Genomic DNA, 20148 nt, shown 5'->3' on the forward strand with positions numbered 1-20148 from the left:
TTAAGTCATTCTATATTTTAGCTAAGAAGTCCACTTCTCGTGTGCGTATCTCAAGTGTCTTTCTTTTGGACCTCCTTTCATTTAAACACAATGTTTAAATGAAAGGAAGTAAACTCTGACATCCTGTTTTTTGGGAGGGCCCAAAAAACAGCAGCTTGGTTTTGTTGGGGGTGGGGGATTGGGATAGGGTAGGAAACAATATGAGTTTTTAAAAAAAAAAGTTTTTTCAAGTAAAAACGGGCAGTGTTCAAAAGTGAAGAACTTATTTCGTCTTTGATTATAACCTCACTCTGTATAAAAATCCAAACTAATTTTGTGATGCTTTTGCAAAAAACAGCTGTCTTGACTTTATGCATCGGTCGATGTGTGAGTGTGTGTTACCACCAACACGCCTGGACAACAAGTTTTGTGAAGACATTGTTTAACAAACAGTGGAGAATGGCTGGCATCTCAGCAGCTCCCCTGGGCTGTCAGGTCTTTGTCATCAGTTCCAGTCATTATTTACCAATCTGATTCCATCTCTCAGTTTATGTGCGCGATGACTGAACTGTGTAGTATGTTAATGGTTTCCAATGGATTAAGGCTTGAAATGTCACCCCTATCAAAATTTACCACAGTTACTTCACTTACACCCAGCTCTGGCTCAGTGTAACTACTTTTTTAAAGATCTAATCTCATCTGTTTTGTCCGATTCTGCTCCGTTCACTCTCCATGAGGTCTCTCCAGTCTCCTTGACCCTCGTTAAGTGGTGTCAGAGCAGGAAAAAATAAGCAATGGGAGTTGCCTTTGGGTTCCACCACATTATACAAAACTGACATGATTGTTAAATAGACCCAGAATTGAGCCAAGTGCCTGCCTTGTGTTAGTCTCTACATCCACCCAGTTTACGTCAGGAAGGGAAGCCAGTGTATTTCCTCCCCTTCTCTATCTAAAGGAAGTGCCAAAATAAGCATCAGCAGCGGAGCACCCAGGCTTGGACACCTTTCACACGGGCCACTCGAAGGGAGACGTTTAAGGAGTTCACAGCTGCAGAATCGCCATGAAGTCCGTCAGGGTTTTTGCTGTCCTGCTTCTAGCATCTGCCCATGTCTTCACACAAGGTAGGGCGATCATTCACTCTGGCTACAGCTGGATCACATGCTGATAGAAGTCTTCAGCACTCTTTAATAGTTAGCAACAACCTTGTTTCTGTGTGGGGAGGATTCTGCAGAATGGCCGCCTTCACTGATTTATAGTAAAACTAAACGTAATAGGCTTTCTATCAAGATGACCGCCTCCATAGTTGTGTTCTGTTTTGGTCTGAGCACTGGTTAATGGTGCTTCCCTTTAACCCATGCGTTTCCCCCTTGGTGTGTGCAATGATAAAGATCACAGCGATGGTCAAAAGTCACTTACGTTACTTTAAGGACATCCACTCAGACTATTTTTGCTTATCCAAGGGAGATAAACTTGGAGCACATTTTTATGTGATTGTGTTTCTATGCCTCCAAATCTTAACGGAGACCTTCAAACTAACAAGTCTGACAATTTGTTTCTGATTTTTGCGAGTGAACAGATGTTAGATACAAGTCAGAACCTCTGGCATGAAAAGCACCAGAGTGCCACATGGCTACTGACTTGTTGTTGTTTTTTCCTTGTGCAGAAACAAAAGAACTTGAAAGCCTGTCTGTGCCGAGCAGATAGGTGATCTAACAGCAGATAGGCAGTGAGAACCAAACCGCCCCCTCTATCACAGAGACAGCAGATTATTGTCCTGAGCCTGATAGGTCCCAGGTGACAGCCAATCTTCTTCCAAGGTTTAAGCGGTAAACAAGCTGGAGGAAACGCCCACGCCTGGGCCATTAGAATTATCTGTGTGAGATTTTCTTCCGCGACACATAAGGAAAAGTAATGAACTGGGGGCCTGGTAGGATCCAAAACTCTCTGATGCTGGCAAATCTTTAGCTTTTGATCTTTAAACTTGCTTTGAAATACTTGAGGCTTGACTTGAATTTGTTTACGTGATTAAAGGACTGAAAAGACCACGATGCGTCGCAATTTACACATACTTAACATTTAACTTTACCTCGATTTACTAGCACCAACTTAAACAACTCTCTGAATGATCCAACATACCGAAGACTCGCCTCGTACTCTTCCTTTAACGACTCAATGACCTGACTTGAGACTTGCCTTAAATACTTTAGAGTTACGTCTGGCAGGGAGACTTGATTTTCCTTCCTGACCAGATTCATGTAAAACAGTCTGATCTTTGTGCGGTCAGAGCAGAAACGTCCTGTTAGCCATCAAGCAGCCGGACTGCAGTGACATGCACTGAATGAACTCACGATCGACAGCAGGAAGCCTAACACGGGTCGGGGAGCAACAATTGTATATGTCTGGGACAGGATGCAGCTTCACACTGCTGCGACACTTGGGGCAGAGGATATCCACCTCGACATGCCGTAATCTCCTTCTCTATCTAGACTTTTCACCCCCTGTCTGACACGTTTGACCCTCGGTCGTCTCAGAAGCTGGCCTTTAAAGTAGCGCCAAACAGTCACGACGCAGGATGGCGGTCGGAGCTCGTAAAGCAAGCCTGTGACTCAGTGAGCAAAACTGGGCATAAATATCTTTACAGTTTCAACCAAGGATACACAAGTATAGCACAAGTAATAACTTACTGTAATAACAAAAAAGAAATATTAACCATTTCCTTTCTCGGTTGAGTATTTTTAAAACGGTTTGTGCACATTGGAAAAGAGCAGCAACATGTCACTTAAGTTTTGTGACTTGTAACGATGACAAGTGAAATCATTGTTGGCGGCACGGTGTTCAGCAGAGACAAAGAATACCATCACTTCCGTCACTTCCGATCGAGGAAGTGACCGAAGCGACTTCCGATGGAGCCAAAGAATTCCATCCCCGTGAGTAATTATGAGAAATGCAGGGTTACCAAAGCAACCACAACCCAAAATCTCCACTGGAGACCATACAGGTGGACAATATAAGCTGTAGCCACTGCTGCACCACCCGTTGGTCAGTAAAATCCTGCTGTGAAACCTCAGGCTGAGCATTTCTGCTGGAGCCATCTTTCTGTTTCATACCCTGACGTGACGAGTGAGGGCCTGATCTGATGGTGAAACCAAAGACTGTACATAAAAGATAGACATACCTTCCAGCGGATGCAGAAATACCTTAAATCTGGATCGCAGACAACAATCCAACCAAAGAAGGCACTCAGGGACATTACAAGACAGACATGCAGTCAAAGAATCCCAAACTGACATCTGGAAAAATTTCCAAACAGCAGATCTCATGATAGAAATATAACAGCAATCAGCAAACTTTTAAAGAAAAAAAATAGATTTAGACTTCTGATTCTCTCAGTGTAGTTTTTGGTTTAGTGGTATTAAAATTTAATTGAATTTAGATAATCCTTCAAATTCACTACTCAAACTGGTTCCCGAGGCAGCTGCTAGCTACTTAACCAAGTGTGGCAGCAGTGAAGGTTTTGCAGGGCCCCTGGTTGGAGTCTGTCCCCCCACTCTCTTCCATGCTTCCTGTCTGCTCTCTGAACTGTCCTATGAAAATAAAGGCTAAAATGCCGAGAATAAATCTTTCAAACAAAATCAAATTGCTGCTGTCTGAAGATTTTGAGTTTTTAGATGCAATGAGTTCAACAGTGAGCTGGTGTTGGTTGTAGATTTTCTCTGGATAGATGACAAAGTGTGTTAATCTCTCTTGTAACCTCTCCACAATCACAAATATCTTTAAATAACCACCAAAAGACTTTTATGTGGACCTAATCAAATCATTTTTCTTAACTTCCTTCATGATTTCTTCATACCACACAGAAGATAAGCCAACCTCAAACTCAACCTCAACCTCAACCTCAAACTCAACCACAACAGTTCCACCAACAACAACAAAAATGACAGCAGCAAACACAATACCAACAGCTCCTCCCTCTCCTCCTACAAATACGACCACATCTCCTCTGGATGGTGAGTGTGTCTTAAAGCCCTCTTCCAAATTTCTTTGCATTTCACTTTGCTTTATTGTCTCAAAGCTCACCTTAAAACCACTTTTAGAACACACCTGTAGATGTAGAAGCACAGTTTGTGACCTTAAACTGCATGCTGGAGTGCTTGTAAAGACATTTAAAATACGGTGGATTTAAAGGTAATAAATAATATACTGTAGTAAAGGGGGGGGGGGGGGGGGGGGACAAGATGGTGTGCTTTTAAAAACAAGCTAGTTTGGGCTAAAGACTGCTTGTTTATTTTATCGTCAAGCTCCAACAGATTTCCCTACAACCCTTCATTGCGTTCTGTTTTCTAGGACACACGCCTAAAGCCAATACTACGTCACCTACTACTACTACTGCTGCTGCTGCTGCTACATCCGCATCCGCCCAGAATGACTCTTTGACTTATGAACTAATGAACAAGACAAGCAGTGGAAGTAAGGATAATTTTATATGACATATGTGGTTTGTTGAAGGGTTTCTACATGTGCTTTAGTACAGAGACGATTTAAATGAACTTCATTTTGTATTCAGAAATAAAGTGTAACACTGTATATGGAAGGCAGTTTGACATAGATACTTTTAACATATTTCATGAGGTTTTTTTCTTTTTTATCAGCCCCCACTAATGTCTCTCCGAGTGAGCATTCTGATGGCCAAGCCAAAGCAGGTCAAGGTAAGTGTGGCACGTGTGAGCTCCTCAGTGATAGGCATAGGTTTCTTCACTTGCTACAAAAATGATGACCATGTTTGAAGCGTTTTTCTTTTTCTTTCTTTGTTTTCTGAACAGATGACACCGATCCTGACCGGAACTTCGGTACACAATAAAAAATAATGTGATCATGCGATTTTTTAAAGCATTAAAAACACATCAAACAACTAAAACAGTTTGTTTTTCAAATGAAACAACGCTTCTCTTTACTGTCCACAGGTAACACTTCTCCTACCCCAGGTACAGTACTGTTTGTATCGACATGATTGTTTGCCTCCCTCTCTTTCTTTTTCCTTCTGTGCTCTCTTCTCTTATTGATAACCATCCTTCAGCACTTCCTTGTTGAAAATGTTGAAATTAAAAGAAATCCCCAAACAGCTCCACACAATATAATTGAAACCAGAACCGTCTTTGAGTAAAAAAAAAAAAAATAATTAAGTTAATTTCTGAAATATATAAATAAATAATGAATCTAAATGTGACAGGACAACAAAACACCACTGACTCTCAAAGCAGATCTTCATCATCATCATCACCTCCCACTAAAAGAACCGCTCAGGAGAACAGTCCCGGTAAGTGATCCTGTGTACAGTGAGCTAAACGTGAGGTCATGAATGGACATCCCAACCGTGTTTAATCAAATCAAAATGTGTGTCGTTGAAAGGTTCTCAGGCGGGTCAAACAGAGGAGAAATCAGCAGGTAACAAAGCTAATCAGTCTCACTTTGCACACCAGCGATGCAGCAGCTGCAGCCTCTCATAGCTGAATCTGTACGGAGGACCAAAGCTGCCAATAAAAATATAGACACTAAATAAATGGTATATGATTAAATGCCAGCAACAAGTACATGTAGATATTCATTCATTCATTTCATTTTCACTGAGTCATACTGAATGATCTTGATATGTAGCTCTTCTGGTCCTCCATATGATTATCATCTAGAGATGAAGATGAATGCATAGACTGTGAGTATCGTTTGTTAAATAAAAACCTTGAACTTGAAAGCACAAAAAGCTTCAGAGCAAAGAAAAAAAAAAGGGAAACAGATCAAAACAAAACTAGTGTCCTACTGGGGATTACGCTATCAGCAACACTGCAAGCGATTTGGGATTCCTGATTACATATATCTGATGTGTGGGCAAAAAATACACAGCAATTACTGAGATTCCCATTTGCCCAGCCCACTGACTCTGCCACCTCAGAGGGCTGAATCATTCCACCTTCCCACCAAAACCTTTAAAATAGCCCAATCCAATAAAATCTTGTTTTAAAAAAGGTCACATATTATGTTGACAGACTTTTTTTTTTTTAAAAATTCAACTTTTTAATGATTTAGGGGATAAAACTCTGCACTGCAATGCAGAGTCCATGTTCACGGGCCGTTAAAGGTCAAAAGTCCAAACTGCGTGGTTCTGCAGCTGCTACATCACTGCTCTGCCCTTTGGTTAGACGCAAATGTGGACGACGCACGTCACACCAGATGGATACTGATGGCCGTGTCCTTCATGTTCTCCTCCCCCAGATAAAAAGCTGTGGTGGCTTGTGTTGCCCGCCATCCTGGCTGCAGCTGCTATCGCCATCGTCCTCAAATTCAAATCCAAGAAAGTCCACAACCCCACAGGTACATGCTCTGCCAGGACGCCCGTGTATGAGTGCTTACACTGGGATTTATGATTTGAAAGATTATTTTAATTCAAACAAGCATGTGTGCTTATCATTGCCTTCTGTTGTCTTCTGCTGAACAGAAACCGTCGACACTGGAACTGAGAAGTGAGTTTGAGATTAAAAGATCAGACAGATCATGCCATTTTCAGGGTGTGTGAAGAAAAGCCAAACATTTATCTCTTTAAAACCCTTCACAGCGCATCTTTCCAGAGAGCTGAGAACAGCAAGGATGGCGTCATGCTCCTCGGAGTTAAATCATCAGGAAGAGAAGAGAACGGTGAGCCGCCTTCCCTCTATTTCCTGCAGCGGGTTCCTCCCGACTTCCCTCTGTTTGCGCATTCTTCCATCACTTGGTGAAACTGTTTCTCCAGACACCGAATTTCAATTATCCCAGGGAAGTGCTGGGCTTTTAATATCCTCATTGTACTGCATGGGGCTTCTGGGGCTTTAGCTGGGCAGCAGAAGGTGTTTCCTGTGATTTCGCGCGTCCCGCCCTCAAACAAGCAGCAGGGCCTGAAAGATAGGGACATCCTAACATAAACGCAGATTATTTTGGACGCGACCTATTGTGCACTGGGTAAATGTCAGCGTGGCCCCACATGCTACGGAGGCGTGCGTGCGTAAAGGCACGAGCACATCCCCGGGCGCGCATGTCAAGCATAGTTTGCGCACACACCCTAAGTTACCCCTTCACCCCACCTACTATAAAACACAAGCTGGCCAACGAATGCAGTGCCTTCCTTCCCAGTCAGGCCTGCATGCCTTTGGCAGGGAAATGGAATAACGCTTCAGGAATTCTGATGAGGAAAAAAAAAGAAGGGTTTGTTTTGTTGCAGGCTGCTGGAGCGGAGCTTTAAAACAGCAAACGCATTCCCACCAAACGCAATAAGATTAAAATCACAATTTAACGGCCTTTTTTGACTTTTCAGGTTGGAAAATCAGTTTTATGAATTGCTCCTGTTCTTTTGTGTGTTTCAGCTGAAGCCAGATAAGAAGAGTCACCATCGCCGCCCACACACTGATGGTCTGAGAAAGCTGTTTCGATCCTAGGTCTCCTTTTTTTTTAAGCTGTAATGAAATATTTTAATTGTTTTTCAATAAAAGAGGCTTTCAAGTGTGATTCTGTATGCAGAGAGCAGTTTTATGAAGTAGGGCGTGTGACTGCGATGATAAATCTTAAAACAAATGAACTTGATCTCAAAAGTAAGGACTGCAAAGCTCATCTAAAGAAGCTGACACGCCACCTATTAAATGACAGTGGTGACTTATTATTTATACAGCCTTTATTTTGCACTCGGTGCAAACTACTGCCGCAAACATGTTTCCTGTGTAGTGACTCCAGATCCTTCACGTTAGTCTTATCATACGCTTTATAACTCTGTAATCATCCTTTCGTTACGTTCTTATCTGCCATTTACTTTTTACTTGCCTTGAGCCATTTTGCTAATTATGAAGGTTTGGGGTTTGTTTGATGTGCGCTAGATATTTGCTGTTAGGACGACTTGTTTGCGCGTGTAACTCAGCTCACATAGGAATTTGCTGCAACAGAAGGTCTGTTAAATGTTTTTGTGGGGTTTTCTTCTACAAATGTTGCACCAAAGCACACATAACTAAAGCAGATGCAAAAGGCTGTTTGGATTTATAGACACTGGAACTACTTTATGCTTTGTGGCTGGAATTTGTCATCATCAATTTCCTCAATAAATCACTAGAAAATGTCTTTTTTGTGCTGCCCTGTTTTTTTAACATATACATATGCATCTTCTGATAGATCTGAAATAGCATATAGGAGATGTGCTAAATGGATAATTTAATCATTAAAATAAATTAAAAGTTCTAATTTATATATATATCTGCAGGGTTTATTGTATTTGATTGTGGTTCTTTGTGAGCGAGCTGTAGGACACCAATGGTGTGAGTTGAGTAATTCACCACTAGAGGGAGCCAACAGGTAACTACAGAATGAAATGTTTTTGGCTGCACACACACACACACACACACACCTCTCAGCTTCTTCTTCATATTTCCACGCAGTGCGTAACAAATAAGTTCAAGAGCCTCCCTCCCAGATGGTGTTTTGAGTATATAACATCAAATGATATAAGATCAAACATAAAATCTCTCATGACCTTCATTTTGCTCTGATTCACACACTGCCCTGTTAGGTCTGACTGTGGCCTTCGTAAAATGAGACCGGGTGACAGCTTGGACTGTGGGCACGTTTCCATCAAAGACACAGCGAGCAGGTTGGCAGAAGACCCTCCACACACAAATAAAATGCGCTAACAGCTGTGGCCGGGGCTGTGACATTCAGGGCACCGTGGGGAGCTTTCTTCGCCCTCTCCTGCTCAGTGTGTTTGTCCCCCATTTTCGACCCCCTTCTCCTCTCTTGACTCTAAATAATCAATATGTATCTTTGCCTTTTATTTTCTCCCACATGCTTTTGTTCCTGTTGTTACAAACCTGAATCCTTCTGCCTTTTTACATTTTAAGGCACAAGTCTTCTTAACTAAAAGTACATGCTTCGCAGAATAAAAGGAGATAATCGGAGTCTGAAAATGTCAAAGTAATCCTGTACTCTGGGATAGAAATATGGAGTTGGAAATGAGCATAGCGGGCCTTCTTTAACTGCCATTTGAAACATTCACATGAACGTTGAGTCATTTTATTTTAAAAGCACATTTAATAACAGCAGCACTCGACCCAAAATGCTTTTCAGTCGATGCATTTAGAATAAAACTGTGCACCTGAGGAAGTAACTGGCAAAGATTACAAAAACAGATGAATAAACTATCAACACATCAAAGATTGTTAAAAGCTGTAAAAGTTTTTAAGAAAAGGTCGAGTTTACATTTACATCAGCTGTGGGACACGATCTGAGCTGAAGTAGGAGATTCCTCCAAATCTGGGGGCAGACAGCTTTAAATATGAGAAATGAATAAAGAAGTCTGACATGAGCAGTTGTGATAATGACCAAAGTGACCTGGGGCAGAGAATAGTGCAAGCAGATCAGAAATGTAAACCACTAAAGCCTTTAAAAAGCTAGGAAGGGAGCGATGTGCTTTCTTTTCTTAGCAGCTGTTAAAAACCAAGCTGCTGGATTTTGGATTGTTTGAAGCCGTGAAATAGTTGAATGGGTGTCAGCGCTTCACAGATGACCAGCCAACAAGTTACAAAACCATGGAGTGCAAGTTGACTTTTTTAACATTGCTGAGATGTAAACGATGCCTTTCAGAACATTTTTCATTTGTTAATTAAAACTGTTCAAGCTGCCTGTGAAAACAGAGATTTTGAGCTCACTGTGTGACACATTAAAGCCTTTTATGTTTGAATTTATAAAGTGATAAATTAAAGCCTTCATGACCCACAGACTTTAAAGAATAGGTTTAACTTTTTTCTCTGTGTGTGTGTGTGTGCAAGTCCTTTTTTAAATGTACAGTACTGTGCAAAAGTCTTGAACCACCCCCTAATTTCTTTATATTTTGCTTCCAAGGAGCCAAACTTTCAATATTGAGTCTTTAAAACCGCTTATTAAGAGTTGTTAATTGGATACTGGCTGCTTTTTCACTCGTTTTCAGTCCAGTGCTTCTACCTGACCATTTTTAGAGCAATGTTTTGTTTGTTAAGCATTAAGAATCATTCAGACATAAAAAGGCACCTAACTCAAGGGATGAACCAGTGCTGTGTAACAGACCAATTTTTAATTGTATCTTTAGTCACTTTGTTACTTGCAGCCTGCTGTTAAAACACACAATTTGTTGAGAACTATTCCTGAAGACAACAACTTTGTCTTTGGCTTATATACTTGCAATTTCCATGTATAGTTGCTTGTTTGTTAAAACAAACACACTTATTGGTCTTTTTCATTTCCTCCATCTGCTCATGTGTCACAGACGTTAACTATAAGATATATAAGAGCACGTTAAAGAAGAAGAATTTATCTGAGTAAGTTATAACTACTTGCTCTGCTGTGACAACCAGCAAAACACAGCTACACACCGATATGAACCCCGGCACATGCAACCTGCTTTCTCCTGAAATGCAACTCAGCAAAAAGCTTCTTGTTATTCACTTTCCTAGAGGGGGCAACGAGGGGCACGTTTTACTGGATGGAGGCGAGTCCCAGATCGGCATACCGCGTGTCCTCAAGGGGATAAGAGAAGGCTCATCTGAACCAGAGTGGATTAGTAACCCGAGACCCGACACGTTTCATCTTTTGCTTCATTCAGGGAAACAGGAGTTGGGGAAAAATTATCAAGTGGATTCAGATTTGACTCGACTTACTGACAGGGGGTTAAGGTCAAACGCAGCAGTGCCCCACATTACCGGCCTGCTCTCAGCTGTTTCAGTGGAGCAGATGTTTGACACACAAAGCAAAGCGAGCAGAAGTGGATGTGATCTTGTGCAGACGTGCAAAAGCACTGCACCTCCTGAGCTCAGACAAAATGTTCTGACTACACACTTGTTAACACTGGCTCAAATGCATTCAAACTACTTTCCGAGTGCTTAAGAAATGCTCGTGTTGCAGACACTGCACGAATCAGTTTGCTGCTCCATTTACGCCCAGGCTACTGCAGCTAACTCACACTGCTGCAAATTACGACAACACCTGCAAAATAAGGACCAGAGCTTTGCAGGACAGGTCTCGGACACAGTGTCTGGAATAAATCACACACGGTGTTCTCTTCATGGCAGATTTTCAACATGTCGTGCAGCTGACACTCGAGATGATAGTCTTTAGAATATAGAAGTGTCTAGATTATTTTAAACTTTACTCGATGACCTGGATAAATATCTTTTCAAAGGAATCTCTTCTTGCTTGTAAATTTTAATTGCAGGGTGTAAAATATTGATTGCTGGCTTTGAAACGATTAGATACGGAGTTTTATGTGCTGGACTGTGCCCTAATACTGATGATGTTAAGAGGCGCTGCATAAGAGCTGGGAAATTATTTTACTTCTACTTGTAATCTACCTAAAGTACAAGTACTCCTTATTCAGAACCCCTGACCCACTTCTACCCTTTAGACAGCTACTAACGACCTTGCATATTTTCATAAATGTCAGTCCACACCTCATTACCACCGCCTCCATAATGACAGCTCTTTCTGTCCTTGCTGTGTTTTTCTGCGTACAAGTTTTTGACACATGTGAACTTTACCAAAGTCCTTGCTTACCTAACACTTGTCAGTATATTTCTGCATCTACAAAAGCAGCAACATTAAAGAATGTGACTTTTTTTCCAGGGCATATCTAGTTCTCCCCATGTGACCGGTGGAAAACGCTTGGTCTCTCCGTCTCTCCCTCGCCCACTGGATTCCATTACCCTTTAGCCAGCAGAGCTGCTGGGGGTAAGAGGGTCAGATCCAGTTACTGGGAGAAAAACTCTGTTGAGACTGTGAGTGGTGAGAGATAAACCGCTGATGAACTGAACAACTGTGCTCGCCGCATTGCCTGCCAAATGTATACACACAATACAGTAAGACAAGACATTTTTGGCTCAGCGGCTCTATACTCAAAGGGCTTCCTCCTGCCTCACAATCCTGAAATTCACATTTTGATCTGGTTGTTTGCACACTTTACTCATAACTGTACTTTTGGGAAGTGAAACCCACTCAGATTTCGTCTACTCCTCTTCTGTGTTAGGATGAATTTCTTTCATACGGCAGTGTGTCCTTTTGATGAGGACATTGTGCACTCTGTGTTTGGGGTGAGGTTCACAAAAAATGGATTTGAGATGAAATCAAGGGATTTATTTTCAGCTTTTGCCTCAAATTTTCTAGCTAGTACCGTTGTGTCAATACAGCTAATAAAATTATGAATAAAGTTACTTTAAAAAAAATCTGTTTTTAAAGGGCCCACATGAGAATCTGGGACTGTTGTGGAGGGCCACCATAATAAGATCACAAAGAGATAAACTTGATACTGAACAGTAATGAGTTCAGCTTATTGGTGCAGTCCCAGTCTATCAAGTGACACATTGGGAATATTAATTAACCACCCCTTCTTTAAAGTGTGTAGTTTAACTTTTTTTTTCTTTATTCGTTTACCTTATTGATTACAAAAATATTTTGCGTTTTCTGATCAAACAGCAATATGAAAACTCACGTGGCTTGGTTACAGGCTTAAACATAGCTCGAGGTCTCTCTCTATAATAATAATGAAACAGTCATAGATAGCTTATTAACATTTGCTGGTGACCCACAATCTACCAAACAGGTGGCTGAAGCGTTGAGTGCACATTAAAACACGTTTCGGGTAAAGTTAACGCTTTATAGCCCTTCTTTAAAACGAATACAAAAACGTTACGGTGTGTTTTATTGCCCATGTAGCAACACAAGAAATCCCCCCCAAGTATTGGTCAATGAATTAATTTAAATGCTATTTCGCAGCCAATCGGAAAGGAGCTGTGTCCCGCGTCCAGCGCCTGATTGGTCAAGCCCTCTGGTCAGCTGAGTAGACGAGGGTATAAATAACCCTCAGAAGTTTCACCCCGTTGCAGTACGTCTGAGTGTCAGTGTGTGTGTTTCTATATTAATGTGTGTGTGCGAATTTATCCATGAGGAACCGTCTAAATTAAGTTATTTTGTATTAAATAATATTTAAGGTGAGTCGTTTAATGCTGCGAATGAGTGTCTTTTAAGCTAGCAGTTAAGAATTGAGGGGTTAAATTTTTTATTTGTTTAGGTTTTTTTTACGGCTTTTTGTCGTTAAGGGCTACATTTTGAAAGTTTTAGCATCCTGAGGTAGCTACTTTAGTTAGTAATTTGTTTAAATATATCTCAAACCATCCGCTTGGACTGACACAATGACGCTACTATTTTCAGGCAGCTTTTCTAAAACTACGGGAAAACGGCCGACTCCAGGAGAAACAGGCTATCACCATGGTTGCTACGAGCACGTTAAAGCCCAAAAGCAGCGAGTGTGTTTCAGAATTGGCGGATAGAAGATATGACCACGGTTGCATTGATGCAGGTGAGCTTACTAGTGTTTTCTTTTTGTTTGTGTAGCTAACCTGCTAGATGCTGGATACTTCTAGTTGTGCGCTTGTTTATCCCTGTGTGGTGCATGGCTGCAGCAGTGGGGAGGAGGAGGGGGCGGGTACAGATGAAGTCATCCCTTCAGTTTGTCTGCGAAACAGCAGCCCACGATTAAAGGCAAGTCTGAGGCTGTCTTTCTCTGCACATTGCTACAAGATTGTGCTGCAGAAACATGATATTTTGTGGGTGTGCAGCTCAGACTCTTGAGATGATATTTCGTTTTTAAGGGACTGTTGACACATTCACACAAGGCAGCTGAAAAGCATACAAACACAGACCCATTCCTTCAGTCATTGGTGGTGTTGAAATCTTGTGATTTGTCCCAGTTGACCTAATAAAATACCTTTCAATTTTACTGCAGCTGATATGATTAAATCAGGATTATCCGACCTTTAAATGTTTATCTTGCCTTGTTTTCCCAGGACTGGACGTCTGGTTAGACTGCTTAGATGAGACCCAGAGGACCTCAGATGCCACTGAGGACAGAACCTGTCAGCAGCTGGCAAAGATGTTTGAAAACTGCCTTTCGCGGGCTAAGAAGACAACGCTACACTGCTCCTCTGTGCTGGTACCAGAGAAGCTAACGCGGAGAATAGCTCATGAAGTCCTGCGGCTGGCATCTTGCGAGCCCTGCGGTCTGCGCGGCTCTGTTCTCTACGTCCACCTGGAGTTGGACAAGGGATGCAAGCAGCTCGAACGCATCGTGTACGATGCCACCGTGGTGCCTACATTTGAGCTGACTCTTGTTTTTAAGCAGGATGGCACCGCCTGGCCCAGCCTGCGGGACTTTCTTTTTATGGGAACCTGCTTCGCGCCGACCTTTAGGCACGCACTTAAACTGAGTCCAGGTTTCCGTCTCGTTAAGAAAAAACTGTACTCCTCCTCGGCAGGTACCGTGATTGAGGAGTGCTGAACTTTTGTAGGGATTGGGGATTTGGATATTGGGTTTCCTGTTGGGAAATACACTTCTGCCCAAATGTAAATGACACTCCAGTGGTGTCACGTTTTCTACAGTGTTTTTGTACAGCGCAGTGTTAACTATTAGCCAGTCAGCTTTGGATGTAAAGCCAGAAGCTTGTGCATCAGAAAGCCTGATTGTTCTGATTCAAGTCTTTTTTCTTTCTTTTTTTTTTCAGCAAAATTGTAATGTTCTGTGTGTTTGTGTGTTTTCTAATATGAGTTGCTCAAACACCATTTGAAGTTGTACTTTTTGCAGATGAATGTAAACCTATCCCAAAGTGTGAGAGGGACATACTGTCGGGTACACTTTTCTTAAAGACACTAGACACTTTCTTGAGGCATCTGTGTGTTTCCAGATACGTTGAACGCTCAGCCACAGCGAGCACACAGAGGGCTGAATAAGAGTCTGACATTTAGTCTTTTGGGGGCCATATTCTGGTTGTGTGATGCTGTATTTAGGGCTGTGATTGTTTTTAAGACTATATGTCTTGCGTAGATGCTGCTGTCATGGTGTGGGACTTCCCACACTATAGGGGAATATGTGGATGCCTTAAATCTCACGCACATTTTTTTTTCCACACAGCTATGTCACAGCTGCGTCTCTTTCTAAATGTTTTATTGCATTTTTATTTTTTTACCCCCCCTCCTCCGCCTGATGCACCTTTTCAATGCAGAGACTTTATAAATTATTAAAGGATGGTTCGCCCAAGTGATGTGTATTTGTTTTAACAATTAACTTGTTAAAAAAAAGTCCCAAATCCCCCTCCCCCTTTTTATTTTTTAACTTTCCATTGTTTTTCAAATTTGATGTTGAAACAAACTGAGTTGTCTGTTTGGACAATAAAATCACTTTAATGTTCATTTTTGATTCCACGTGTGCTCTTTTCTCCATTCTTATATTGCCATGGATATCCTGTCATGGCAAAGCCTGCTAAACTAAACCCCTTTTAGACAGAGCAACAGGCATTACAAGATCTTGACAAGAATGTGGCACTTACTTGATCCTTAAAAGCTTAAAAATGTAATTTGTTCTGCAGGCTTCCAAACGCCATTCTCCTGACTGCTCGTAAAGCTCACTGGCTGCCGCTGTGTGTACCTGCAGTGTTTGTGTGACATTTCTCTCATTGTCTTGAATGGTTGGGATTTTAATAAACTTGTGAGATGAGCATGAGACTTGTATGGTGCATGACAAGATTCCTCCCAGTTTTGCTTTAATAAGGAATTACTGTCATAATTGTTTACAACTTTTTACATTTGTGTAAAAAGTTAGTCATGGCAACACGCCGGTCACGCTCAAGTGGCGAAACAGGCCGCAGGGGTTACAGCAGGTTAATGGCAGAGTCACATGATGTTGTGCAAGATGCGCTGCATACAGTCCTTGTGCAGGACAATGAAGCTCTGATCGTCTGGTTGGCGTCACACGTAACGACCTCTGATCCCGTTGCTTTGCTGTGCTAATGTGGGTCAGCGGCGCAGATCTGAACTGCGAAGCCCATAAACACAAAAGATCCACAAAGAATATGTGCTATACAATTCATCGCTATGTCTAATATTTCTATAGATGCACTATCAGTCACAGGTTTGGACACACTTTGTCATTCAATTGTTCTTCTTTATTTTATTTTTTTTACTTTATTTTTTATGTAGCAAAGAAAGTAACTCTAAATATGTTTATGATGTCTTCAGTGAGAATCTACAATGTAAATCGTCATGAAAATAAAGGTGTCCAAATTTTAGATTGATAGTGTACCACACTTGATTATTCATGGACGGAAAAAACAGGTTAAATTGAAGCCCAAGTTACAGTCTAATTTCCTCCTGTCCCCAATGTTATATAGATTTACTTTAGGCCTTCTCATTCCACCTACTACATCTTACAAGGATCTTTGTCAATAAGTCCCTTGCAACATTAGCATTTTCCCCTGATTTATGGTCCTTGTCCATGAAAAGGCAGAGTTGGCAAATCTTCCTACTGAGGGAGGCTTTGCCATAATATCTTGCCTCATGGAAAAGTACTGAGGCCCTTGTCATGCTGTTGCAACCAAAAAAGAAAAAAAGGAAAATCTTAGCTGCACTGTACTGGCTTCGCAACTTGTTTGCTGGAGCAAGTAAATCTGCTTGTGGTGCTCGATATCCTCGGTGTCAACATGATTCATCTCACCCCTGCGCAGCGTGAGTTACATTGACGGTTGTGAAAGGGGTCTTTTACTGCCACAGCTGTGGAGTCGATCACACCGATCAAACGGATGCATACTGCTTACCCTGCACAAACAGCCTACAGATGTTTATCGGCTTTTGATGCCTCTCCATCCCCACGGGCTTATCCGAGTTACTGGATAGGCCTATTTGTTCCTGACTCCTGAGAGATGAGCTGGGCTTGATTCCATGTTTCCTCCTGACCCGTAGAGCAAGGTCTTTCTGGGAAGATGGAAATCTGATGAACTTACTAAAAGGAGAATGCATGCCACTCTGGGACCCGGGGTTATCTTGTAATGCCGATATGTTTATCTGATTGTTTGTTTATGTTCTAAGTAAACAATACCTTTTCCCTATTGCCTCATCATCTTTTGGGTATGTCAGTTCACAAGCAGACATAGCATAAACATAGAAAAACCCAACCAAACAAAAAAACAGGAGGCCCTTCTTACGTTGGTCAGTATCCCCATTTGGAATTAGGTAATAAGTGATTCTGGGTCAGCTGCCCTGTGATGCCGCGATCTTTATCTCACACCAGGAAACAATAAAATTCTTGAAAGTTAGACAATAAAACTTTATTTGAAAAAACGTCACTTTATGTTCAGCTTTGTTTGCACAAAAGAGAAAAAATGAGCCCTCCATCCGAAGAAAGAAGAAGAAGGCGTTAGGTGGTTGGGTTGAGTGTTCAAGCTCATGTTTACGAGTTTCATCACATGATGTTTGGGTATCAAAATACATATCTTTAAAACACTTGACTCTTGCTGCCATTGGAGCAGGCAGCATGTGATGTTCAAGAGGGAGATGTTAAATCTGCTTTGGCCTGCAAAGCTTCAGTGGCTGTAGGATGTGCTGTGCCGAGCTTAATTTAGCTTTAAAAGTAAGAAGATAGTACAGTGACTGTGGAAAAACACCAACGTTTGCAGCGCTTTCTTTTTGGATTAAAATTAGACATTTCTTATCAGCGCTGTGTGGCATGAGATATGTTTATTTAGTACGAGTCCCACCTAGGGTAATATCCTAATCATCTTTTTCTGATGTATCCCAGGGGGCTTCAATTTTAAGAAACTTACAATCCATGACACGGTATCAAATGTAGGATGACGTGAAGACTCCAGCGACAGTTTCCCTAATACTTAAACTGTCTTCACGTCATCAGATCTTTGTCTTCTCCTTGCACCTTGGAAGTAGGTGAAGTTGTGCCATAAAAATTTATTGGGCATGTAATGTAGATCTAAATGTAGAAAATGCCTGGTGAGAAAAGTAATTTTAACTTTTAAGGACAGTATGTATGATAGGACCGATTTGATGGATTGCATTACAATGAATGCATTTCTGTTTTGGGTTATTTTATGCTCACTTTTCCTCCATTGCCATGTGTCTGTAACACTCCTTCCACAGTCACATGAAGGTGCTTATGAGCTGCAGCTGAACTAGTGAATATGTGTCGAAAGCTTAGCCTCTGAATGATGTTAAACGGGTTATAAATACGTGATTTACAATTTGTACCTCGAGGGTGTAATAAACTGTAACGAACGTACAGGTAGTACCTTCCCAAGAATGTGACGTCATATTTCCTTCCTACTGAGATATTTGATATTTAGTTGTGCAAGGTGCATTATTTTGAGTAGTGAGTGAACCGAGATTTTAAATAAACTCTTATGACTGGTCTTGGACGTAATGAAATAGCCCCTGCAGGCGCATGATGCACAAGTTTAATAGCCGTGCAGGACTAAAAGAAATGGATATATTGAGATGTTGCTATGCTATTTTCAGTATGCGGACTGTTATATAAGTGTCACTACAGTGTTTATGTGGCTGCTGTGTGTGACCTTTGTAGGACACTGCCTCTGGAAAGTTTGGAGATGACAACTCCTCCATAACTAATGAAGCCCCCCCGGCTTCAAGCACAGATTTCTCTGGCATCTCGCAGGTGGGCGTTGTCTCACTTCTGAGCTTTTATGGCAGAGCTGATAGAGGTTGGTCACCTGGGTCATATCGCCCTCATAACTGTGGCCCATTGCGTTTATTAGGAATCTGTGCTTGAGAACAAAGATGTAGAGATGCATGAAATTGTTTGTAATATGAACAGAGCAAGGAAGATTCAACTGAATAACTGAATGAGTGCCCATTAACAGATGCCCAGTAGATATATAAGCCTTCATTTTACACAAAGCATTTTTTTTCTGCTTTTAACATACAAAGCCAGAGTAATGTGTGCGATATAAAAAATTTGTGAGGATATGTGCCAAGAATAAAAATACCTCGGAAAACAGAACTAAACAGGCAGTCTGACCCACAGGACGTGGTTGGGGAGCATCTCTCATGTTTTTCACTAGAAATTAAACCGAAAATGCTTTTGGCATCACTGATTTTCATGTTTTATCGCCTTCCTTAAAAAAATAAAGTTAAAGATTAGTAAAGCAAAGTTTATGCCAAAGTATATGAGAAGTAGTTTAAATGATGTTTCAGTGGACAATAATCAATAATATGAATGCACTAGTTTACTTAAAACAGATGAGAGTATCCTATTCTTTTTTAAAAAGAACATCAACATCAAGAAGACCGATTAAAAAGAATATAAATAATATTATCATGAATTGCTAATTACTGTCTGAGAGTGTGTTGGGGTGGTAAAGTGGTCACAACCTCTTTAGATTTATTAAATCTGTGTATTCACCTGATCGGCATTTAAAGTCTTGTTGTAAAATAAAACCTTGCCAAGGCTGGTTTCTTTTTTCAATACTGACTGCATTATGATTGAAAATAATGAATATATGAACGTTGAACTGAAGGCTCTTGTCCATGGCTGCTATATTTAACCTTTATCTTGTTGCTTGGCTCATATTGTAGAACAACTGTTTCACCATCCTTTATAGCAGACCTTCCCAAAGTGTGGGGCCCGCCCCCTGGGGGGGGGGGGGTATGAAAAGGGAAAAAAACAAAAAACAATGCTTGGACACTGCTAGCACGGTGCTCCCACACAAACGCAAAGCAGGGGATGAAGCATAGCTGAACATGTTTCCAAACCAACTTCATTCTAAGCCAAAGACTAGAAAATATGGTGACGCATGTCTGCCCTTTGGTTTCACCTGCACAAGTGCCGAGGTAGGTCTCCCCTGGAAAATTTGTTTTCCCATCGTCAGGAGCAGCGCTGGGCTCTCCAAATCATGGACAAACAACATCCCACATTCTTGATTTTTAGTTCACAAACACTTGTTGTAATGACTAACTACTCCTGACATTTTGGAGATGTTGGCTCTTTATACAGTAAAGTTACAGCTGGATACAAATAATATCAGGCTGATCCTGCCACGATTTGTTCCCCCTGTCTAAATCACGGACAAACAGTATCCCACAGCTGTTTGTTTTTAAACCCATTTTGCACAGAGAGGCATTTTTTTTTTTTTGAAAATTGTATTGATAGCAATGTTGAATATTATTACACAGGAAAAAAAACAACTACATGTAAAATAATTACACCGTGAGGCCTCTGTCTTTGTAAATAGTGGGACAGTAACTGTGTGTTTATATGTAAGCATGTAAAACCTGAAGATAGAGACAAAATAC

General features: G+C 41.2%; 2 protein-coding genes across 3 annotated transcripts; both read left to right on the plus strand.

Moving 5' to 3' along the window:
• Positions 1-851: 851 nt before the first annotated feature.
• On the plus strand, positions 852-8105 carry LOC148104316 (uncharacterized). Of its 2 annotated transcripts, none has more exons than XM_087837651.1 (12): positions 852-1100; positions 3837-3986; positions 4324-4446; positions 4629-4685; positions 4800-4826; positions 4941-4961; positions 5207-5293; positions 5386-5421; positions 6244-6342; positions 6467-6491; positions 6584-6663; positions 7365-8105. In XM_087837651.1, the coding sequence occupies exons 1-12, from the start codon at positions 1040-1042 to the stop codon at positions 7376-7378; spliced, it is 780 nt and encodes a 259-aa protein (XP_087693777.1). In that variant the 5' UTR covers positions 852-1039; the 3' UTR covers positions 7379-8105. The 2 variants fall into 2 exon arrangements, with proteins under 2 accessions (XP_087693777.1, XP_087693779.1); XM_087837653.1 differs by having other exon boundaries at positions 3840-3986.
• Positions 8106-12868: 4763 nt separating this feature from the next.
• On the plus strand, positions 12869-15246 carry LOC102788552 (DNA damage-inducible transcript 4-like protein). The gene is made up of 3 exons (XM_006802464.3): positions 12869-12992; positions 13213-13360; positions 13848-15246. The coding sequence occupies exons 2-3, from the start codon at positions 13270-13272 to the stop codon at positions 14336-14338; spliced, it is 582 nt and encodes a 193-aa protein (XP_006802527.2). The 5' UTR covers positions 12869-12992; positions 13213-13269; the 3' UTR covers positions 14339-15246.
• Positions 15247-20148: the final 4902 nt, after the last annotated feature.

Source organism: Neolamprologus brichardi, chromosome 3 (assembly GCF_056152115.1).
Source record: "Neolamprologus brichardi isolate AB-2024 chromosome 3, ASM5615211v1, whole genome shotgun sequence".
Classification (NCBI taxonomy): Eukaryota; Metazoa; Chordata; class Actinopteri; order Cichliformes; family Cichlidae; genus Neolamprologus; species Neolamprologus brichardi.

Excerpts from the sequence above, each read along its gene's own strand:
- LOC148104316 (XM_087837651.1), top strand. The coding sequence starts at position 1,040 with ATGAAGTCCGTCAGGGTTTTTGCTGTCCTGCTTCTAGCATCTGCCCAT. Across the intron at positions 1,101-3,836 it reads TGCCCATGTCTTCACACAAG|AAGATAAGCCAACCTCAAAC; the intron begins GTAGGGCGATCA and ends CATACCACACAG. Across the intron at positions 4,686-4,799 it reads CCAAGCCAAAGCAGGTCAAG|ATGACACCGATCCTGACCGG; the intron begins GTAAGTGTGGCA and ends TTTTCTGAACAG.
- LOC102788552 (XM_006802464.3), top strand. The coding sequence starts at position 13,270 with ATGGTTGCTACGAGCACGTTAAAGCCCAAAAGCAGCGAGTGTGTTTCA. Across the intron at positions 13,361-13,847 it reads CCACGGTTGCATTGATGCAG|GACTGGACGTCTGGTTAGAC; the intron begins GTGAGCTTACTA and ends TTGTTTTCCCAG.